The 25243-nt window shown below is 41.5% G+C and overlaps 1 protein-coding gene across 6 annotated transcripts in view; it reads right to left on the bottom strand.

The window, feature by feature from the left end:
* The window catches only part of TASP1 (taspase 1), a 185411-nt gene that overhangs the window by 138849 nt on the left and 21319 nt on the right, over positions 1–25243 (bottom strand). For 5 of the 6 annotated variants that reach the window (XR_009247487.1, XM_058679934.1, XM_058679932.1 and 2 more), the window contains exon 5: positions 1007–1127. Coding sequence is in view for 5 of the 6 variants with exons in the window: in XM_058679934.1 (XP_058535917.1) it covers positions 1007–1127 (121 nt within the window). In the remaining variant the exon portion in view is untranslated. Of the gene's footprint in view, positions 1–1006; positions 1128–19254; positions 19403–25243 lie in introns of those variants that run through there. The other variant, XM_058679935.1, reaches the window with a different exon arrangement.

Here is a 25243-nt window from a genome sequence, read left to right as displayed (position 1 = left end):
AAAATGTCTCATATCTTGGCCTAGGTGGTGGTAGCTCATATGACTGCATATATCTAAAAAATCATGATTTTCACTTCAAAGCTATGCACATCATATATATTTTTATTTGTTTTTTAAAGATTTATTCATTTTATCATAGCCAGATATACACAGAGGAGGAGAGACAGAAAGGAAGATCTTCCATCCGATGTTTCACTCCCCAAGTGAGCCGCAACGGGCCAATGCACACCGATCCGAAGCGCTGGGAACCTCTTCCAGGTGTCCCACGCGGGTGCAGTGTCCCAATGCATTGGGCCGTCCTCGACTGTTTTCCCAGGCCACAAGCAGGGAGCTGGATGGGAAGTGGAGCTGCCGGGACTAGAACCATATGGGATCCCGGGGCTTTCAAGGCGAGGACTTTAGCCGCTAGGCCACGCCGCCGGGCCCTATATATATTTTTAATAAATGAATTATAAAATATTTGAAATATGTTTTATGTGCTGCTGTGGAAAAAGTGTTCAAGACAATCTAAAAAAAAAAAATAGTTTCACCATGATACATTAATTTATTTTTAAAGAACCACCACACTCACAGAATAAATCTATCTCTATTACATAAAAATAGAGCCATGCAACATTTACTGACTAAAAACAAGAGAACAGAATAAGAAGGAAAGTGGAAGTTAAAGGTCGATTTAATTATAGTACCTGAGTGATTTTAAAACTTAGAAAAACATATTGCATATTTTTAAATAATAACTTCTGCCAAATAAGTCTTATAGTGACTACAATTTCTGGAAGAAATGTAGAAGAATAATCAAACAAAAAACTCATACACAGGCTAGTTAGCTATTTTTATATAAAGAGTTCAAAGGCATAAGATTTTAATTCATTTGAAGAAGAAAACTGTTTCTAACACTACTCCAAGCAGGAATATTAAAAAAGACCGATATATGTCCTAAAATGTCATAATGGTAAACACATAGTTTTTCAAAGAATAGAAATACTAAGTTATAATGTTCACATACCACTCAGTGCTCCTACAGCCCCAAAATTTAAGGATTTTCCATCCATTATGCTTGCATCGCATTCAATTTCACCTAAGAGATTTAGATTAGATCCCATTCCTGCATTTGTAAATGGAGAATCCTAAAAGACAAAAACAGAAACAAAAATAGTATTAGCCCTAAAGAATTAATGACAATCCTTCAAAAACTCCAACTCATTGTATGATACCAATTCTATCCTGACAACAAAATGAGATAAAGATCATGAAAAACAAAACTGGGTAACTGCATCAAATACATCATGCCAGAAAAAAATGGATTAAAGAAAAACCAGCAAATAAATATACCAAAGAAAAAAGGTTTAAATATTAGCACCAGTGCTGTGACATAGCAAGCTCATCTCCTAGTTGCAGTGCTGGATCCCATATGGCACCAGTGTTAGTGCAAGCAGCTCCACTTCCAATCCAGCTACCAGCTAACGAGCCTAGGAAAGCAAGCTTTGGCCATTTGGGAAGCAAACAACAGATGGAAGATCTTGCTCTCTTTCTGTCTCTCCCTCACTCTGTAATTCTGACTACCAATAAAAATAAACATTAAAAAGAATTATATATAACAAACAAAATGGTTCTGCACAAAGCAAGACTGATTCAATATCTGAAAATCAATCAGTGTAGTAGCCCATGCAAATAAAGCACAAAACATGTGTTCACATAGAGAGACACAGGGGGAAAAAGCTTTGAACAAACTCTAACAATCTTTAAAAATTTTTTGTTTTTATTAGAAAGGCAGATTTATGGACAGAAGGAGAAACAAGGATCTTCCATCCTCTGGTTCACTCCCCAAGTGGCTGCAATGGTCAGTGCTGAGCTGATCCGAAGCCAGGAGTCAGGAGCCTCTCCCAGGTCTCCTATGTGGGTGCAGGGTCCCAAACCTTTGGGCCATCCTCAACTGCTTTCCCAGGCCACAAGCAGGGAGCTGGATGGGAAGTGGAGCTGCTGGGATTAGAACCAGCGCCCATATGGGATGCTGGCATATGCAAGGTGGGGATTTAGGCATTGAGCTATCATGTTGGACCCCACAACAATCTTTTATAAGAAAATATACAAACTAGAAATAAAAAACAGAACTTCCTTACTAGAACAAAGGACATCTATGAAAATCCGGAGCTAACATAGTTGATGACGAATACATGAATACTTTATCCTAAAATCCGTAAAATAGGGATATCCTTCTCACTACTTCCATTAAACAGTTTACTGGGTAATGCAGCCAGATAAGTAGGAAAGAAAAAATTTTAAAAAAAGATCATTTTTTGGAAAGCAAAATTATCTCTATTTAGAGACAATACAATCTTACACATTAAAAAACCCTCAAGGATTTCACTAACAAATTAGTAGAACAATAAATAAGTTACAACACAAGGTCAATATACAAAAATGAATTAATTTTTTTCTATGCACTAACAATGAAAAATCTAAATTATTTCTTGAGACATGGGCATCCTTTAACTGGATGCCAGCTTCAGACCAGGCTGTGTTATTTCTGACACAGCTGCCTGTTCTTGTGCCTGGAACAGCAGCAGGTGCCAGTCCCAAACTTGATGCTCTGGCACACCTGTGAGATACCGAGATGGAGCTGCCACCTTAGGCCTGGCCCCAGCCTGGTTGTTGTGACCATTCTGGGAGTAAGTAACCAACAGACAGATGATTCCTCTTTCTCTTTCTTTCCCACCTTCCTCCCAAATAAATAAAAACAAACTGTTCAAAACAGAAAAAAAATACCATTTACAGTAACTTCAAAAACAATAAAACACAGTAGTTAGGTATTACCAAAGAAATAGAAGACTTGCACATCAATACATAGGGGAATCAGAAATACATAAATAAATGTAGGAAAATGCCATGTATAAGGATGAGATGGGTTAATACTGTTAACAATGGAAATACTCATCTAATTTACCCAAATCAACCTATCAAATCCTAAGTGCATCCGTTTCAAAAATAGGCAGATGACATGAATTTACATTTCTCCAAAGAAGACGTACAAATGACCAGTTAGCACATAAAAAGACGCTCAACATAATTTGTCATCAGGGAAAGACAAATCAAAACCACAACAAAACACTACTTAACACCCACAGGATGGCTATAGCTAGACAATAACAGTTGCTGGCAAGTACGTGGAGGAATCAGAACCCACATATATACTCCGCAGGCAAATGTACAAGAGTACAGCCACTTTGAAAACATCTGGTATGTTTCTAAAAAGTCAAATACAGACTTACTAATTGATCCAGTGACTGTAATTGTAGGTATATGTCCAAGAAAGAACTAAAACATCACGTCTACACAAAATTTGTACATAAATATTCAAAACAGTATTACTTATCATATCCCAAAAGCAGAAACAATTCAAACGCCCATCAAGTCATAACTGAATAAACCAAATGCGGTAGGAATATACAATGGGATATCAATCAGCAATCAACAAAAAGTAATTAACTGCTGCTACCTGTCTCATGAAAGACTGTGCTAAGCGGAAGGAGCCAGTCGCAGAGGACCAAGTATTAGATGATCACAATCCTATGAAACGTTCAGGATAGGCAAATTCACCACATGGATGAATACTTGCGGTGGAAAATGGGAAAAAAGGGCGTAATTGCTATGATGAAAATAATCAGGAATTAGAATGTGGGGCTGGTTACTGAATTTTGTAAATACAGTGTGGTTAATATCTCAAAGAAGCATTATAGAAAAGCTTACATCAATAAGGTAAAAAAAAAAAGAATTTGAATCAGAAAACAACCATATACACAAAGCGTAAAGAAAGTACGGTTTTCTTTAAGGCATTCGTAGTTTTTAAAAATATATGCCACTGGACTTTCTAGTCGTGCCCAGATCATATCTTCTCTCCAGCCAGAGATAAGGAGGATAGAGAATAACCTAAAAACCCTACAATAAAAATCAAAATCAAAAGACACAGTTTCAAGGGTTTACCTTCAAAACAGAGATAGTTTAGACTGCACACTCTCCAGGGTAACTCCTCAGATGAAGAGTGCATTCAAAAATGACTAAGCATTATAAGTAATATGAACAACCCTATCTCGCATTTCAGAAATCTGAGGCAATCCAGAAAATTAGATCAGTTCTGAAGTGGATACCAGGGCAATTCTAGGACAACCTGAAGATAACCAAATGCCCAAAAGTATCTACAAACTTCCCGCGTGTGCTGGGTTTCTTCCAAACTCTAGAAAAGCACAGCCATGTATACAGCTATAATCAGAGCAACAGGGCTATGGATTTGAGGCCAGGATCTTTGTTCCAGTACAGCTACACCATTTATATGTCCACGGAACTCTAAAAATAAGATCACAGAGTAGAAAACAAAAAGGGATATAATTAAACAGAAAATTAGTGATTCAGATAATAAATGCTGTGAACATTCAAAATTAAATGGCCCACAACAAGATGAAGAAGTTAATGACAGGCTTACCAGAGGGTATGAAATGAAAGAAAGACCTAGCTGCGAGGCTGGAGAGTAACTGTGAATGCAGCGTGAGGAGCAGGCAGGCAGGGCAAAGCATCAGCCACAGAAAACTCAGACAAAGGGGCTGACTGGGGTCCAGAGAGACACTGTCGGCATCAGTCTTTGGAATCCAGAGTTTGAGTGAGGGAGCAACTCAAAGTCACTGAGGTTTTCAGCATAGGAAAAAGCCATGCTGAATATGAGGAAGACACGAACTGATACATGTCACAGGTAAAAGAGAAACTGAAGTCAGAAAGATCAAACTGGAGATTTTTTTTTTTACAATGCAGGCTTGAAATACTAAGCATGTGTAATGGAATAACAAATCCTAAAAATACTTTACAAAAAGATCTATTTATGCAGTTAATGGTAAGAGAGAGAGAGAGAGAGAGATCTTCCATCTGCTGATTCACCCTCCAAGTGGCCACAACACCCAGGATGGACACAGTTTCAAGCCAGGAGCTTCAGTTGGGTCTTCCACATGGGTTAGAGCTGCCAAACACCTGGGAGAGCGGCTTCTGCTGCTCCAGAGCCATGAGCATGCCACTGGGTCAGAAGTGGAGCAGTAGAGATAAAACCAGCACATCTGTGGGATGTTCACGGGGGAAGCTTTACCCACTGTACTACACTGATGTCCCCAATCTGAAGCATTCTAAAATTAGGTTTCTTTTGAAAAAAAAAAATTAAGCCACAGCCATATCCTGGAAGAAAATTTCCACAAAAATTAAATGTTTGAGGATTTCTATCCTTTGGGCGCGCATGCGCACATACACACACATATTATATACAAACCTATAAATCAATTCAACTCAGACTTTATACATATAACATAAACATAGCTTATATATTGTGTATATGTGTGTGTATATATATACATATATAGAGATATATATACACATACATATGTATATACATATATGTGTATATATACATATATACATATATGTGTGTGTGTGTCTGTGTGTGTATACGGAAAGATGTTTAACATCATTTGTGACAAAGATTCTCTCACCAAATTCTATCCTACTCAGGCTTCCCAAAACATTTCTCTAAGTAACCTTGCTTTTGTTTTCATCTTTGCATTGTTCAATTTTAGTAAGGATCTTTCTTAAGTCAATTTGAGCAGAAGCCCCTACTTGATAGCTGCTCACCCTCACTATGTCAGTGGGATCCTCACCTCGCACCATCATCCAGGCAATGGCTGCTTACCCCAGCTCTGCTCCAGCAACAATCAGACCAGGTTGATTTAGCTCAATTCCGCGCCCCTCCCATCCTGAGGTTTCCTCTTAGTATTTTACTCCTCACAAACCATCGCCCAGTACCTTGCCCAAGAATCCAACTTTCCACAGAGTCGAGCCCTATGTTTCTCCCTCATTGCAACATCCAACAGCATTGGTACCCATCACAATAGCAGCTCCTTAAAAAGTCAAGTCTACCTTACCATATCTCACAAGCATCAAAAATAACTTTTATTTAACACTGATCATTAGGAAAACATACACCAAAACCACCAGATACAACAGTTAACCCCTAAAATGGCTAAAATTTTAAGACTAATACTGAGTACTGACGAGAATGCACAGCAACTGCACTTCTCACACACTGCTAGTAAAATGTGGGTGCCAAGCAGGTTGGCAGCTTTCCTTAAAATTAAGCACATACCTATCACAGTTCCAGCAATTGCACTTCTAAAGTACCCAGGAGTACTACAGATGTCTACAGGAAGACATGCATCTGAATATTCAGATCAGCTTTATACATAGCAGCAGCCCACACTGAAAATAATCCAAACACTAACCAACCAAAAAACTGATCAAACATTGTGATTTACCAACTCAATGGAATACTCCTGAGCAATAAAAGGAACAAACTCCTAACACACCAAAAGGAAGCTTAAAAGCAATTATGCCTGGGGCCGGTGCACTGGTTCAGCTGGCTAATCTCCAAGGACCAGCATCTCATTTGGGCCATGTCCTGGCTCCCCCACTTCCCATCAAGTTCCTTGCCTAGGACCTGGGTAAACAGCAAGCCTTGTACCTATGTGGGAGATCTGAAAGACACGTGGCTCCTGGCTTTGGATCAGCTCACCTCCGGCCATTGCAGCCATTTGGGGAGTGAACCAGCAGATCAAAGATCTTTCTGTTTCTCCTTCTCTCTGCAAATGTGTCTTCCCAATAAATTAGATAAATAAATCTTGAAAAAAAGAAATTATGGCAAGTGAAAAAAGACAGTCATAAATTTTATCTTTTATTTATAATAAAACTTAGAAAAGGTAAGGCTAATGACAAAAGCAGATAGCAATCACCAGGGACCACTAGGGGAGAACCGCCACAGATAAAACATCACAGAAGGGCACTGCAAAAAGCACATGGGCAGAGCCCAGCACCACAGCCTAGTAGATAAAGTCCTCACCTTGCATGTGCCAGTTCGTGAGCCAGCTGCCCCACTTCCCTTCCAGCTCCCTGCTGGTCTGGGAAAACAGTCAAGAACGGCCCAAAGCCTTGGAATCCTGTACCCATATGGGAGACCCATAAAAACTGGCTTCAGATTGGTATAGCTCTGGCTGTTGTGGCCACTTGGGAAGCGAATCAGTGGACAGGTATGATCATTATAATTAGATCCTACACTTACCCAGCGATTCTTTTTATTTTCATTTACTTGCAAGGCAGAGTGATAGAAGCAGGTCAAAGACCAAGATTTTCAATCTTCTGGTTCCCTCTCCAAATACAACATACAGGAACCAGGCGCTCCATCTGGGTCTTCCACTTGGTTAGCAAGTACCTAGCACCCATCTGCTGCCTTGCAAAGAGTGCATGAGCAGGCATCCGGGTTGGAAGGCAAGGGCCCAGGAATACAGGCATCCCAACTGGTACTTTGAGCACTGTTCCCAACCCCTCCCCCACCAGCAATTCTTCCAGTCTGACCCTCTTTCTCCTCAGTTCCAATGACCACAGTGCTTTCCCATCACTTAAAACCCAAACCCCTGATTTCCAAGGTTTTTACAAGGCCCGACATTGTCATGTCCCTTCCTCCCTTTCCAACTTCTTCCCACATATTCCACTTGTTCTTTACCGTATTCCAGTCACCCTGCAATTGTCCCAGCATGTCAGAAATGCCGCCAGTGAAGGCCTTTTACATTTGTTCTTCGTTCACGCCTGTGATGTGCTGAGTACAGTGAGTGATGTTAGTGAGGTGACATCAACAGAGTCTGTGTATGTAAACATGTATGAGAGGACTTCAAAATTTTAGTTCATGGAAAATGTATGCTATGTTATTTCCACCTTTCCATGAGTTTTCAAGCCTCCTCGTATATCGAAACAACTGCAGTATCACTGAGATGCGCATTATAAAGAACAAAGAGGGACCAGTGTCATACGGTAGCACAGCCAGCCTCTGCCTGCATGGCTGGCATCCCATACAGGAGTCAGTTTGTGTCCTGGCTGCACCACTTCTGATCCAGTTCCCTGCTTATGGCCTGGGAAAACAACAGAGACCGTCTCAAATATTTGACGCCCTTGTGCCCACGTGGGAGACCTGGAAGAAGCTCCCGGCTTTGGTTTGCCTCAGCTCTGGCCATTGCAGTCACCTGGGAAGTGAACCAGCAGATGGAAGATCTCCTTCTCTCACTGTGTCTCTCTCTGTCTCTGCAGAATTCTGCCTTTCCCCACAATCTTCACCCTATTCATTCTCCTATTTTGGTCACGACTCTGCTTAAATGTTATCCTAGCTGAAACCCTCTACACCTTACTACAATAGGACTTCTCCAGCCTTCATCCATCCTCTTGCTTTTTGTTTTTATGCTATTTTTCATTTCTGAAACTATAAGAACATTCTCTCACCACAGATTGCAAGCCCCAGAAGAACAAGAATTTATTTTGCATTAAAATAATTTAACTAATAATGGATTCTCAGGGTCACACACATGACAAATGTACAATACGTAATAACACAATTCTCAATTGCCATGGTAATGTGATATTATTCTCTTTTTAAATGCTATTTTGTGGGGCTGGGTGCCATGGCTCAACAGGCTTACCCTCACCTTCAGTTGTGGTCATCACAAATGATGACAAGCATCCTATATGGGCACTGCTTTGTGTCCCAGCTGCTCTACTTCCCAATCTGGCTGCTTGCTACGGCCCAAGTCCTTGGGACCCTGCACCCACATAGGAGACTCAGAGGAAGATACTGCCTCCTGGCTTCAGATCAGCTCAGCTCCAACCACTGCGGCCATTTGGCAAGTGAAACAGCAAATGGAAGACCTCTCCTTCTCTGCCTCTCTCTCTCTTTCTCTCTGGAGATGTGCCTTTGAAGTAAAAATAAAGTGAGACTTTAAAAAAAAATGTTATATTCCAATGTCTAAAGCAAACTTGCTGCTGGGAAGGTACCCAATAAACATTTTCAGAATGAGCAAACTGCAGTTAATCCCAACCAAACATAAATAGAGTAATTGATCATTCTGAATGAGTTTATATAAACATGTCAATATTCTTACAGGTTACTAGAAATGACAGGAAAACATTACTGACCTTTTCCTGATTAAAACAGGAGAAATGAAAGAAAAACTCAGGCAACAGAATTTTCAGCTTCAAAAACATGAAAGTCTAAAAACAAAAACTATTTTATGTTTATCCATAGCTTCTAGAGAAGACAGAACTTTAAAAAAGCAGTATCTCTTCTACTGGCCAAACCAACAAAGAGACGCAGGGAGGGCAGAGAGCCCGGTGAGGAGTTACTCTCCCTCTCTGATCTGGAAACCCTTTGTTATTAATGAAAACTGGAAGGAAACATAGAGCCAAGACAAAGTTCTGCAAAGCATTATTCTTCTACTATAAACCCACAACCTGTATTACCCATTTAATGTCCTTTGCTGAGAGCATAAAACAAAATAAGAACTATTTGCAAGGCTTCAGGGCATACTGTACCTCTGGGCGTCTATTATGAGACCTCTATGAACAGCTCTCGCAGATGCAAACAATTTAGTTTTCGAATGCTGTACAAAAACTAGACTGGCACATTATAAAATCATATTTATATAAAATGATTTATGTCTGTCCAATTCCCACTCTTCTTTTAAGACAAGTTAGACATTACTAGGAGATTCCTAATATGTTGTTCTTCATTCACACCTTATCACTCAAGAGCAACTTCAGCAAACACATCATTAGATGAACAGAATGTGATATGTAACAATACAATCTACTCCTCGAGTAAGTATGCCATCAAAAGCACTTCAATAAAAATTACTACTTCCATTGATCTTTAAGTATCTTCATTCACCAAAACCTGTGTGGAGAAAAACAGTATTTGAAATAGTTTATGGGGCCCAGCGGCATGGCCTAGCGGCTAAAGTCCTCGCCTTGAAAGCCCCGGGATCCCATATGGACGCCGGTTCTGATCCCGGCAGCTCCACTTCCCATCCAGCTCCCTGCTTGTGGCCTGGGAAAGCAGTCGAGGTCGGCCCAATGCATTGGGACCCTGCACCCGTGTGGGAGACCTGGAAGAGGTTCCTGGTTCCTGGCATCGGATCGGCGTGCACTGGCCCATTGCGGCTCACTTGGGGAGTGAATCGTCGGACGGAAGATCTTCCTCTCTGTCTCTCCTCCTCTCTGTATATCTGACTGTAATAAAATAAATAAATCTTTAAAAAAAAATAGTTTATTGAATCTTTTCTTTTGCTAATAAAAATAGGGCATGCATTCTGTGTCCTTATAGTCCTTTTTCAAACCAACAATATAAACAAGAATTACTTAACACTATCCTTAAAATTACTAATTTCCTGGCACGCCTTCATCAGCTTTCGCTAGATGAACACAGCAATGGAACTGGATCACTGACAACAATACTCACTTAAAGCTTTTTTACTCAGCAGCCAATTAAACTTAAATTTTCCAGGAATGAATATTTGAAAGACTTCCAATTTAGAGTTCTCTGTGGTGGTAACAGGTCAAGATGCATTCATTCAATAAATATTTAGTGTGCACTATATGCCAAGCAAATCTTTAATGTGAAGTGCTACACTAGTTCAATAGCTCAGGTTTTGTGGGCCACACAGACAAAGCTACACTCACTCAACTCTGTCCGTAGAGCACAGGAGCACTCACAGAGGAGACCAACAAACAAGCACGACTGTGCTGCAATACAACTTCATCTACCGGCAGTAACATCTGAATTCCATAATTTCTTGGTGTCATGAAATCTTATTCTTATTTCAATTATACTTCAACCAGATTTTTTTTTTTTTTAAGTGAAAACCATTTAGAGCTTGCAGCCCATTGGAAAACAGGCAGCAGGAATATTTGGCTTTCAGACCACAGTCTGTCAATCTTCGATCTAAACCAGGAGGAACACAACTGTGAGCAAGGAAAAGCAACAGCCCCGTGCGCCACAAGCGGCCAGTGCCCTAAGGCAGCAGGTACTACTCGGTATGCACGGGACATCCTGCTCGAGAGCAAAGCTGCAGATGCCCAAGAACCGCGAGCAGAATGGCCCTTTTCTCTCACAGTGCACAAACATCCTCCCACACACTTCTGGTCACTTCTCCATCCTCCTTACAATGCCCAGTATAACACAAATTTGGTGCAAACAGTAGTTGTCTTCTTAGGGAATAATGACAAAAAAAAAAAAACTGGTTAACATGTTCAGCACAAACACAATTTTGTTTTCAGATACGCTAATTCACAAGTGTCTGAATCTGCAGATGTGAAATCTAAACTTCACAGAGGTCTCATCACATATTAGATAGCATAGTAGTAGGTAGCAGCAAATAAGATCTTGAGAAGTAAAATGGGACAGGACACAGGAAGTTCTACACAAAGAGAGCTACCAGGGAAGGCCAAGACAACCATGGGAGTAGTTACAATTTTTCCTCCTAGTTGCTTCTTTTTAACATAAGTTCACACTTACAGACAGCCAAAGTAATCTAGAAATCATAACACATAAAGAGCTCCTATAACCTATAGCACCAAAACAATCCCCAACTTTAAAACTGGCAAAAAAATAGAGTTGAACTGACATTTCTCCAAAAGCGATGTTATTAGTACAATGGCCACATCCAGGACATGAAAATATGTTCACTGTGGTCATCAGGAAAATGAAAATAAAAAGCAAAATGAGTTACACTCCACACCAACAAAGATGCCTACAATGACAAAGCCGAAGATTCAAGGCTGGCAGCGGTGTACAGAAATCCTAACCCTCACTTCTCACTGCTGGGAATATAAAATGGTTCACTTAGATGCTGTGCAAAAGTTAAGTGGTTCAGACCCGGCGGCGTGGCCTAGTGGCTAAAGTCCTCGCCTTGAAAGCCCCGAGACCCCATATGGGCACCGGTTCTAGTCCCGGCAGCTCCACTTCCCATCCAGCTCCCTGCTTGTGGCCTGGGAAAGCAGTCGAGGACGGCCCAATGCATTGGGACACTGCACCCGCGTGGGAGACCCGGAAGAGGTTCCAGGTTCCCGGCTTCGGATTGGCGCGTACCGGCCCGTTGTGGCTCACTTGGGGAGTGAAGCATCAGATGAAGGATCTTCCTCTCTGTCTCTCCTCCTCTCTGTATATCCGGCTTTCCAATAATAATAAAAAAAAATCTTAAAAAAAAAAAAAGTTAAGTGGTTCAACAAAAAATTAAACACAGAAATAATGAATGAACCACCATTGTACTTTAAGGTAGATACTTAAAAGTATCGGGGACAAAATACTTATATACTTACATAGCAATGTTCACAGCAACACTATTCATAATAGCTCAAAACTGGAAACAATCCAAATGCCCATTAATGAATGAGCAGATCAACTGTGGCACACACACCAAACAATGGTGAACATTCCTCAAAGTCAAAGAGAATGGGGTAGTGATACAATGTGGCATTATGTAAATAAGTCCTAAAACAATATACAAAGTGAACAGAGCTAGACACAGCTGATCACATAAAAGGTAGGATTTCTTCTGAATCAAATATCCAAAACAAACCAATCCACAGAGCGAAAGTAGATTGGAGAGGAAAAATGGAGAGCAATACCTCAGTGGCTGCAGGGTTTCCTACGGGGATACAAAAAATATTTGGGACAAGATAGAGGTGGAATTTACATAACATTGGACATTTTTATATCATGGAATTATTCATCAAGAATGAGTAACTTCATGCCATATGAATTTTATATCAAACCAGCAAACAAAAGAGACAAACATAAAATAATACATTGTTCCATTTATATGAAGTTTCAGAACATACATGGCCAATAGATGTTACCTCATAGTGACTGTGAAGGACCCAAGCAGCCCTCATGTTGTTTATGTACAATATACTCAGGAAACACTTTGAAATCATAATGGAAAAAATTTAATTAAAAATTGCAATGTTTAAAAGGAGGCTGTTGCTGATGTGGGTTAAAAGGTTCAAAGAACCGCTGTGCACTATTCCTTATGACTGGATATATCTATAAATAACTCTTAACAAAAGGGTTAAAACAACCACTCAACAGACATTTCCAGTTGCCCTTCCTCCAGAGGTTTTTAATTTAGGTCAAAAGAATCGAAGCAAAATGCCCCTGATCCAGCCAGGCCATGACTATCACACGGAGAAACTCCAACTTCAATGACCCCTCTACCTGCTTAATTTCACTGTCCCCACAAACTCCATCGTGAGGAGGCTTGTAAACGCATCTAAAGCAACAACTGAAGCCCTGAGAAGGTCCAAAAGCCAGTCCCTCTGGGGCCCATGATTCTACTTCTGGCTAGAGACAAATTAGATAAGTTAAAAGAAAATAACTAAAATGGGAGAGTCCTGATAAATGGACATTACAAAAAATATAAACCTTCTGGCCAATCCTCACAGATGCAGGCACAAATGCTACATGCAAACCAACTGAATTTCTCTTAGCATGTTTTCTATTAAGAAGTAATGGAATCAGAATAAAAAATAAGCCATGTTGGAAGCTAAGTATCCTTTAGAAAGCCAGCAAGATACAGACTGGAAATCAGTGAAATACGCTTGGACTTAATGGTACATTCTTTACTACAAACACTGAAAACAGTATTTTTCTCCTGGGGCAAGAAGTAAATAAAGGAACCATTTCATTCAAGCTTCCTTGGCTCAGACTATTTTAATCTGCCTGAACTCCAGTCCAAAACTTTGCAATGATACGTTTTGGCATTGGTACAAAATACTTGAATAAGAAATTTTTGGAAAGGTTTTTGAGATTTTTTTTTTAATGAGTTAATACTTAAAGTCAAATGAAAGTTCATTTCAGCATTATTCTCAGTTTTGGTAAAAATCCCATTAAAACAATTTGTAACCATTACAGCATTAAATTAAAGTCAATTAAATCAGTTTATTTTCCTGGCTTTTGAAACACAATGAAAGTTGACATCTTTGTCCAAGACTTATTTTCAGCTGTACCTTTACCTGAAATAGTGTTCATTATGCTTACAAGGAACAGCTGTCACTCACTCCTAGCCGATTTCAGCCTTGAGAGAAGGAACGCTTCATGTGGCCACATCTCATGGCTGTTTGAAAGGAAGTTAAAATCCAGATTTTGAACTCCTGATTTTTACATGTTGACAACAAATTCCAGTTTTTAAAAATGAGTCTGTGGGTCAATCAACACATGCTGTGAATTGTTTTACAACCTCTGGCCTATATCATTTTGTAAACATTAAGGTGTCAAACTTTTCCCAGTGCAAGCAAATGTTGAGCTTGGGTAAGTCTAAAGTTTCCCACACAGTACAGGCTTCAGGTAAAGCAGCTCTTTGACACAAATGATCAGTTCTTACAACAAAGCATGATTTCATTATCATGTTCATTTGTTTAAATAAGAATTACCTATTCCTAAAAAAGAAAACATAATTCACTGACTTCTATATAACTTGTGTTGTGGTCTAACCAATATGTGTTAGTGTTTCCAACCATATCTGTAGTCAGAAATGCCACATTATCTTCTGAGTTCATCAAATACAATTGATGAGGCTTTTCTGCTTCTCCAAAATGAGTCAGATGAACTTTCTACCCAGAATCCATGGGCAGACCAGTGAAATACCGTAATATAGTTCTCAAGTATCATTAGTAAGGACAACATCATTTCTCATATTACCCCAATGATGAAATAGCTGTATTAAAATTGTAAGAAAGAGGGGCTGGAATTGTGGCACAGAAGGCTAAGCCACCATTTGTGATGCAGTCACACCATATCAAAGTGCCCATGTCAAATACAGCTGCTGTACACTTCTCACGAGTGCACCTGAGAAGGCAGTAGAAGCTGGCCCAGGTTCTCGGATGCCTGCCATCCAAATGGGATACCACGATGAGTTCTAGCTCCTGGCCTCATGAGCTTGGCCAGCTCTAGCTGCTACCGACATCTGGGGAGTGAAGCAGCAGATGCAAGCTGGCTCTCTCTCTTTCAGTGGCTAACACACCACTTGGGATGCTCACTTTTCACACTGGAGTGCCCGATTTCAAACCATGGCTCTGCTTCAAAGTCCAGCCCCATGCTAATGCACTCTCTGGGAAGCAGAGGGAGATGGCTGGAGTCCTTTGGTCCCTGGCATCCATGTGGGAGACCCAGCTGGAGTTCTAGGCTCCTGGCTTTGGCATGAAATCAAACTCTTTTTTTTTTTAACATTGATTTATTTTTCTTAGAAAGGCAGATTTACAGAGAAGGAGACACAAAAAGATCTTCCACCCACTGGTTCACTCCCCAAGTGATCACAATGACCACAGGTAAGCCGATCTGAAGCCAGGAGCCAGGAACCTCTTCCAGGTCCAGGTGTAGAGTCCCAAGGCTCTGGGCCATCCTTGACTGCCCTCCCAGGCCACAATCAGGGAGCTGAAAGGGAAGTGGAGCAGCCAGGATGCAAACCAGCGCCCACATGGGATCCCAGTGCATGCAAGGCAAGGACTTTAGCCACTAGGGCCGTAAGCGGCACTGGGCCCTAAGCTTCCCTTTTTTAAAACAATTTTTTAAATGCCAGAAGAAATCATTGTATCATTTTTGGAACTAGTCGTTCATAGCAACACACAAACACACCCACCAGAGAGAGGTACTTGGAAGGCAGGACACATCAATGTCCAGGAACATAGGAAAAAATGTCAAAAAGTTAACTTGTAAAATAACTGTAGAAATATGAAAATCCATAAATTAGGTAACTAGTTCTCACAGAGGTAAAAGTTCGTTCTTAAAATCTCAGGGTGAACTTACTTTCAGGCAATAGGCAGGTAAAATAAAGTACTAAATATTGAAAAAAGTATGACATTCAATGGACAAGATTTACAGAAAGAAGAATCCTCAAATAAATACTGACATAAAATACCCAAGTCAAATATCTGTGCAAACACTTTGTCCTTGACCATCACTCTCAGTGGACCCGGGGCGTAGCCCTGAATCCTCTCTCCTAGCTTATCCATTGTACCTCTTTTAGGATACAGCACATGAGCTTGCAGAGTGCCATCTGCTCAATTCTGAAAAACTGGGCAATCAAAACAAAATTAAGCTTTATTCGTACTAAATTTTATTTAACTGAGTTAACCTTACTATCCACGACTGAAGACTTGAAGAATACAGAAACAGAACTAATCAAAATGAAACCCATAAAGAGGATTATGGATTATTCCTAAATCCTGGTAAAAGACCAACCATAAAAGTAGGCTTTTCTCAACCGGAGCTAATTAGCTGGAGGTCATGGTATCTGTTATCACAAGACTAAAGAAAACCAGCTCAAAAAGAAGCTAGACAATCATCCTATTTACAGCCAGTGTGCAAGCAGTTGTCAACCACAGCTTGAAGTGCTTTCAACAAAGCTAACATCCATACAGCCTGAGCATGCTACCTCCAAAAACACAGGGAAGATGTAATACCCACAGGGTAGAGGGTGACTTACTAAATATTCTTAAGTTAATGTCTGTATGTATATGGAAACCAGTAGATACTTGTAAATTCATTTTCAAGTCACTGAAAATTAAAACCAGAAAACCCATTTTCATTCATGCGTTGAAAGAAAGCATATGAGATAAATTCCACAGGGGTGCTTCCTGTTCTTAGGAAATAAAATATAATCATTAGGAGTATTTCATCCTATCATGGCCAAATACAAGCAATTAAGACATGCTTACTGAGGTATAGACCATTAACCTATAATACGTAGAAAGCTCAAGAATCAATGGCTTTTAACAATCTTCAAGAGAGCTGGCCAGAAAACATTTTTATTAGGCTCAAATGAAGTATCTTTCATTCATTAATAGAGAACCAGAGGGCATAACTTAAAATCAGAAGTTCAATTATTTAAAAAGGCTTTCTACGGAAACAAAAAACTTTCCATTTTCCTTCTGTAACTTCTCTTTAATGAAAGAAAGTACTCCCTTTTCCTGGCATTCCGTCTTCTCCCTCTTTCTCAGAACATAATTACAGATGTGCTGGCTGCTTTACAGACATGCTCAAAGTTCTTGCTGTGGTTGATCAAAGTTGGAATGCCTGAGGAAATTATTCAACTTAGACAGCCCGGAATTATATCCAGCCAAATAGTTACAGTGCTCTACTTACAACATGTGTTAAAGCAATATTTTAGCTATTTTAAATGGAAGCTGAGAGAACATTTGTTCGCATCACACTCTGTGAACACTTGAGTCAAACATAGTATGCTGAATACCAAGTTTAAGTATCTGTGACACCTCATTATTTAATTGTTCATTTACAAAAAAGAATATACTTAATTTAAAAAAAAGAAAATCTTCACAAAATAGCAAATATGCTAGGATTTTTCATGACATGAAAAGTGCCCAGGTTCTCCTGGAAATATTAGAAAACAATTTTACAAATCTTGATTCTTGTTCATTACAGCATTTATTGACCTAGCATTGAACATGCAATTACGTTTTTATTATTCCAAATATTTTTATTACGTTTTTATTATTCCAAATATTTTAATAAAAAGGCACTGCACATCTGCACTTACCCCCTTTCTATTACTCTTCATAACTTACAAATAAATATAATGTGGGGAGAAAGTGAACCACAGTAGCTTCTTTTTTTTTTAAAGGAAAGCCACAGATTTATAGCACAAGGTGTTACTTGTCAAACATAGCACAAATCTCTAAAATAAAATGTTGGCTTCAATGGAACTGTGCATCTGAAGTAGCTTTAGGCTTTGAGTTGGATTCTTTAGGATGTCCAGGAAGAAATCAGTACACACAGTACCTGAAACTGTCCATTCCATGAGCCACAACAGAGAAGACAAACATACATGTTTCTCCAACATTCATAAATGGGGCAGTCATTTATGAATATACATATATTTCCTTCAAACCGAAATCATTAGATCTCTTAGCCATGCTGACAATAATTTAAAAATAGCACCCAAAAAGAGCCTAACAGACCACTGAATTATAATAGCTTCATCATTCTTCTCATCAAATAACTAAGTAGAACTGAGGTGGAGAGGCATATGTTCTAACTTTTCTTACCATGACTAACTACATTTCTTTTCACTAAGCAGGCTTCTAATCCTCCAGAAAATGTTACTAATGTCTGCACATACTCTAGGAGTGGAAAACATAAAGTTCCACTCAGAAATCCGTGGGTGCTTGGTGCAGTTAACCTAGCAGCTAAAGTCCTCGCTTTGCATGCACCGGGATCCCATATGGGCACTTCCCAAATGAGTGTCGGGACTGAGCTCCTTGGTGCAGTGAGCAGAGCAGCTGGGACGGCTCAGGGGTCGAGGTCCCTGCCAGTCGCCTGGGACAGCCAGGCTCTGGTTCTCACAGGGCCCAGGCCTAGAGCTCATAGGCATGTGGCGAGTCAATCCATGCATGGAACATCTCTCCATCTCTGTCTCTCTTTCAAAGAAAATGAGAAAACAAAGGCATTCTTTCAAACTGAATGCAACATAACCCTACAGTTATTCCGAACACAGATTTTCTTCTTAGCCCAGCTCCTTCACAAGCATAAAAAAAAAAAAGTTAAATTATAAAATTTATACCCTAAATCACATAAATCATAAAAACATAAATACACATACAAATAATTAAAATCAAAATATCATAAATCCTAGAATCAAGTCCATTTCGTGCACAATATTCCTATTAAAAGAGGTCTAGAAGGCATTTTGCAGTCAGAAGTCCTAAAGTCTGAATTCCTATCAAGCAGTCAAAACACAAGATTACTATCAACTCTGCCAGTCTGCTACATGCAGCTTTAAGTAACTCTACTGGACTTTAATCCGGAAAGTAACAACCTAAAGAAAAGAGCTCACAGCGTAAAGACACATGCTCTTTGAGAACTTCTAAGCACAGATCTCCTAGCAGATTCTGCTAACAAGAGTATATCCAATAAGATCTATGTGGCTAAACAAGAAATGGCTAGAAAAGTCTAAAACAGTTTTTTCATGTTCCCACCTTACAAAGTAAAATATGATAAGCCCTGTACTTATGTGTTTCGATTTGGCAAAAGATAATACAGGTCTTTTTTGTTTTGTTTTTTTGTTTTGTTTTGCTTTTGCTGCAGGAAAAAAATAATGAGAATGTAATGATTTAATTTTCTATTCTAAAAAAAGAGAAAATTTATATCACTGCTTTTCCATGAAGCAGCCGCTTTGTGGCCGAGAGCACATTTCATTTCTAGGGTAGTGTATTAAAAAAAAAATAACAACAGATGCAGCTAATGTAGAAACAAACAGTAAGTTACAAGTTGCCCCTTAGTACTAACAGCAGGAATCAGCATCAGTACTCCAAAAATGTTTTAAAGAGAGCGTAACTTACTTTGACTGTCCCAGGCTAACTGGGCTTGCTCTGGTGCTTCCTTGTCTGCACTTGGCCACCCACAGCCTGTCTTCTAATTAAATCAGTGCTCTACAGCAGAACGAGCAAACAAGTTGCCTCCCATCTGCGTACAGCTCTTCAGGAAACATTTCCCTTGGTCAGAAGGTGGAAATTCTTGGGAGAGGTGATTTCCTCTGCCTCTTCACAAGAAGAACATGGATACTTGGCTGGCTGCAACTCCAAGAAGTGTCACTGTGCGTGTACACCTCAAAAAATAAAACAAACAAACAAAATGCAGAGAAACATAAAGACTTCATAAACAACTGAATACACAGAAATACTGAGACACCACTGGAAATACTGCTAGACAGACAGGCAAAATGAGATCATTAAAATAATCAATGACATCAAGTTTAAACAAAAAAAAAGGAAAAAGTCCCTGAAGTCAACATTCAAATTTCATGCAAAGAAAACATTGTAAGTATAGCAAAGGAAATAAGGGCAATCTTCTACTTTACATGTATGAAAGCAAATACCTCCAAGACCCACACAGAAAATAAAAGATATTATCAATGGAAGAGAAAACTGAGAATTTCAAGGGAAGTAAGTCTAAAATTAGACTCGCCACATTATAGCTAATGGGCACTTAAAGCATACGTAAGCTAAATGTACCAAGCAGCCTTTCCAATGTGTTCAGCCCTACCGGAAGGGGGAAAGTAAGAAGGAACAACTGAAATACTAAGCTACCCTTGGTTTATGAGATTTCCACGAAATAGAAGCTATACATGACAGTGGAAATAACCTCTGAAGCAGATGCTCCTTTTCCTTTGTAATCAAAGTAACTGTGACAGTCAGTGGATCTAGCTTTTAGGATTATGGTGCCCCATGCCTCATCCCGTTCCAACTTCTGCTTTGAATGTCCAGCTACTTGTTAATGCAGACCCTGAGAACTAATGGTTCAATTAACTGGATTTCTGCCACCAATGCGGGAGAGCCAGCTTGAGTTTCCGGCTCACGGATTCAGCCCAAGCCTGAGTCACGGCACACATATTGGGAATGAACCAAAGGATGGGAGAGTGCTGGCTTGCAGCACACATGTTCGTTCTCCTGTTCTCTCTCTCTCTCTCTCTCTCTCTCTCTCTCTCTCTCTCTCCTCTCTCCTCTCTCCTCTCTCCCTCTCTCCTACTTTTCAAATAAATATTTTTAATGGAAAACAAAATTTGAGATACAAATATAATAGAGAAATCCCATAAACAAATGTATTATAAATTTGGTGATGGAGAGGAGAAACAGATCAGCCCTTCCTAATTTCTCTTTCCAATCTATGTGGGTCCGCATGCCACCAGCAAATTATGCCATGTTCAAAACCATTCATTATTATTATTTTTAGTGAACATAATTTCATAAACAGACACACACACACATTCTCCTCTCCCTTTCCTTCCACTAGTCTTGTCCTTTTCTTTGGCATCAAGTTGTTATATGTACTTTTCACTAATTTGGAAAGTATAAATAATCATACTTTTTAAAATACAAGACCAGATACCATTTCCATCCAGTAGGGTCAATTAAAGCATTTCAATACACAGTGAGTGTTCAAGAATTCACATCATCATCGCTTCTCGGCCTTTTGGCTAAGATCAAGTGAAGAATTCACATCAATTTTAATATCTGCCTAAGTAATAATACATAATAAACATGTTTAAAAAGCATAATATAGATTTTAAAATACATATCCCAAAGCCAAAAAGGAAAGGTCATGACAATGTCTGCATCTATTCAAGGCAAGACTTATTAGCTCCACTGAATATACTAACCAAATCTTCTTTTTTTTATTTTGATAGTCTTTTTTTTTTTTTTTTTTTTTTTTTTGTCACTTTGACAATCTTTACATAGCTGATTAGGGCACAAAGGGTCAAAGGCAACAGAAAAGTGGGCAAGACTATTGTTTCTACATTATTGCTGTGTGTGTCTGTGTGTGTGTGAGAGTGTGTGTATCTGGGGTAAAGGAGGAGATAAAGGGAGAAGCCCCAACCAGGCTCCCACCCATCCCAGATCCCCAATGTGGGGCATGCTCTGAGGGTCTTGCTCAAGTGCTTTTGATAACTCCATAGTTCTGAATTGCTGTCAATCTCACATTTCCAAGCATGGTGAAATCGCTGTACAATCCACTGGATGACATAGTTCACCTTAGAGTCTCTGTTTGCCCAGATTTTTACTGCCAACACATGCCTGGGGTAGTTGATCGATTTGTTCTGTCCTCCATCCTCTGTTGTGGTACCAGGTATCCTCTGCAGGTTCTGATGGACTGTCATATCCTCCATGTGCACTTGATTGTGCTGTCCACTGCTCCCTCTGAGCCTCTGAGGATGCTCAGCTTTGACACTTGCACTCCATGGTCAGACCTGCACTTCATTTCATGGTTAGGGTTCTAGGTCCAGCAGTTCGACTGCGGAGATTCCCAAAGAAACCTTATCTGAGGTGATCTCAGACCAAATTCTTGTGTGCGCTTAAAAGTACAGGGCCTGGCACTGTTCATCACCCCAATCAGCTGGTAGTTGCAATTGCTAAGTCAGTTCTGTTTCCAACCCTGTCTTCCACACGAACCAAAGGGTACTGCAGTCCAGCCTGGTTCTGCCCAGTAAACCCTCGGCCCTCATGCAAACCAGTGGGAGCTGCAGCCTAATCAAAGCGACCCACAATAACCCTCACCAGGCCCAACCTCTGCCCTGGTTCCCGTGCTTGCCCGTATGTACAACAGACTTGTCCAGTCTGTCCCGCATCCCATCCAGCCCCACTACATCTCAATGGGCACTGAAGCCTAGCTCAACACAGCCAGGCCCACTATCCAGTCCACACACATGCTGGTGGGTTGCCGTTCTGTCCAGCCAGGTCTGCCCCAGTCCTGGCTTTCAGCACTCCAGTGGGAGTGATAACCCAAGAGGGAAGTGCCCACTATTTCCCAACTGGGCCCACTCCCAGATTATAGATTTTCCAGGTGGTTCTGCAGTTTAACTTGAAGAATTAGCCCCCAGTGCCAGCATCTGCCAGTTGATGCTGCGGCAAAGCCCAACCAACCCTCACCCATTCGGATTTATGCTTACACAGTAGGGACAGTCAACCAAGTGTGGCCTGGCTCTTCCTGATCTAGCTCACATGAGGCCCACAGGTGTTGTAGTCCTGCCCGGTCTGGTCTGCCCCCATTCCAAGTTACACTCTCTAGTAGGAGTGGTGTTCCAGCAGGGGGGCCGTCCACATTCCCCCTACCAGCTTTATCCCTCCCTCTCTGGTTCCTACTTGTACTGGTTAGCCACTGTGGCCCAGAATGGCATGGCCCCCTCTTGCCTCGGCATTTGCCAGTGGGTGCTGTAGCATGGCCCAGCCCAGCCCACCCCCACCAATTTCAGCTGACGCTGGTGAGGGTCACAGTCTAGCCCAGCCCAGCAGGCACCCCGTCCTAGCCATAATGTGTACTGGTATGTGTTGAGACCAACCTGGCACGATCCACACTCTGTTCTGGTGCTAGGATTTGCCAGCGGGTGATGTGAACTGGTTCAGCCTGGTCTGCCCCGACCTGTGCCAAATCTATGCCAGTGGGTACCTTTCCCTGACCTGGGCTGCTCCCTATCATGGTTCTTGCACTCACTGCAAGGATTGTGTCCTGCCAGAGGAGTTGCCCAGGCTCCTCCATCAGAACCTCTCCCAATGCCAGATCTCACGTATACCAGTGGGTCCATGAGCCAGCCATACTTGGTCCACCTCCTGTCATAGCAGGAACAGTGGCCTTTCCTGACTGGCCTTCAACCCATTCTGGTTCTTCCTGTTGGATGTTCCAGTCCAGCCAAGGATCCATACCCAGACACAGCTCACAAATGGCTCAGTAGGGACAGAGACCTAACCTAGTCTGTGCTACATCTACCCTGGTCCTCCAGAGCACCAGATGGTGCTGCAGTCTAGCCTGGCTCGGTGCGCTCAGTCCCAGTTCACACTTGTAACAAGGGACAATGCAGCCATATCGAGACCAGAACACAACCCCCACTGTGGCCCTCGCACTCACCAGTGGGAACCCCAACCCAGCCAGAGTGTCCTCTTAGCTCCCCAAACAGGTCTGTTCCCAGCCATAGATTACACACATGCCAGTGGTTGCCCTGACCCAGCTTGGCATAGCCCCTCACCTGTCTTGGCCTTTGCCTTAGATGCTGTGGCCTGGCATCCCTGGCTCATGCAGACCAGTAGGTGTAAGAGCCTAGCTCAGCATGACCTGTGCTCCAGCCTGATTTCTGTTCTTCTCTGTGAGCTAAGGTTTGCTCGGCCCTGCCTGGTCCACCCCCTTCTGTAATCAACCCACACATTAGCCAGCCTTTGGAGCTACTTTGCCCAGGTTGCCCAACCCCTCAGGTCTGGGTCTGGACCATGTGATCACCAGTGACAGTTGTGATACACTAGGGGAGTTTCCCAAGTTTCCCCAGTTGACCCACTCCCAGACCCAGATCTCATACATGGCAGTGGATGTTAGGCCAGTGCTCTGCATAGTCTGCCCTTCCATTTTGGCCTTGTTTGAGCTGGTGAATGTTGCAGCCTGGTCCAACCCACACACTGTTTTAGGATGCACATTTGGGTGCTGCCTTGACCTGCCCAAACTGTTGTCAGTTCCTTTACCCATGAGCGATGGCAACTTCCATGGTCACACCTAGCCCAGCCCATCACCACCCCAACTCTTGAGTTAACCACCAGGACTTGTATTTCCACTGGGTTTGGTCCACACATCCCCCACAGAAGCTACCCCCAGACCTGGTTCTGTCACATGCTGGTTGGTGTCTTGGCCCTGCCTAATGTGACCCGTCCCCTGTTCCAACACTCAGTCAGGTACTGGTACCTAGCCCTGCCAGACAGGTCCCCAGCCACAGCTTTCATGTGGACTGGCGTGTGGCAGTCAGCGATGCTCTATGCTAACAGCCCATCTCAGGACTCCCATGTGGGCTGATGAATCAGTCTAGCCCAAATAGATTTTATGAACTTTCTCCTCCAAACCACCAGGTCTCAGTCCCCACGCTTGCCAGCAAGTTCTGAGACCCCCGTCACTGGGAGTCACACAGGATTCATCCCTCATCTACACTCACATTGGCCTTACCCATGAATGTCCCTAAGCAGCAATTACATACCCTGAAAACCCTATAGAGCTCACCGCCGGGCGGCCAGCAGGCAGAGCCTGACAACCAATAAGCACCAACCAAAGCCAAAGACTCGCTCACAGTGCAGTGGCAGTGCCCATGGCCTGAATCCCAAGCATTGGATCCAGCCTGGCTCGGGTACCCCCCGCAACCACCACATTGCAAAGGGCCCCTTCCGCCCCAACCCCACGGCCAAACACTGCCCAGATTCTTTCTGCTGCAAGATGGTGGTGGCAGGGCAGAGCCCTGACCAAATCTTAAGAGAAGCAACGTAACAGTATGAATCAGACTCCCTGGGGTTTTCCTCAGCATTTTTCAATAAGCTGAAAGCATACAGTAGTGTTACTTATATTTTTATGCATATAAAAAATATCAGAATATAAATTTCTTATCCCTTTCCATTTTCTTTAACTACTTTGCAGTCAGAATCCTATCCAATTTGAAGGAATTACAGAAGGTTACAAAAACAATGAGGGATAATATAAGAAGGATGATTTAAGATTCAGGAAAATTCTTCCGGCTAACACGACCTTAGCTTTTATTTTAATAACATTATTTTAATCAAAAAATCCAACAAAAGTGGTGAGCATTTAGCCTAACGGCCAAAACAGCCACATCCTACAGTGCAGCAACCAGGCTCTGCCTCCACCTCCAGACTCCAGCTTACTGCCAGTGGAGGTCACGGGGGCAGCAAGGATGGCTGTAGCGCTGGACTTCAGCTAGCCACCTGGAAGACCTGGGTTACATTCCCGGCTTCCACTTTAGACCCAAGTCTAGATTAGCCTGCACTGAGCATTTCAAAACAGTGATGAGAGCTC

This window comes from Ochotona princeps, chromosome 22 (genome assembly GCF_030435755.1).
Source record: "Ochotona princeps isolate mOchPri1 chromosome 22, mOchPri1.hap1, whole genome shotgun sequence".
Classification (NCBI taxonomy): Eukaryota; Metazoa; Chordata; class Mammalia; order Lagomorpha; family Ochotonidae; genus Ochotona; species Ochotona princeps.
The sequence above is the reverse complement of the archived record's forward strand: the minus strand, read 5'-3'. Positions and strand labels throughout refer to the sequence as shown.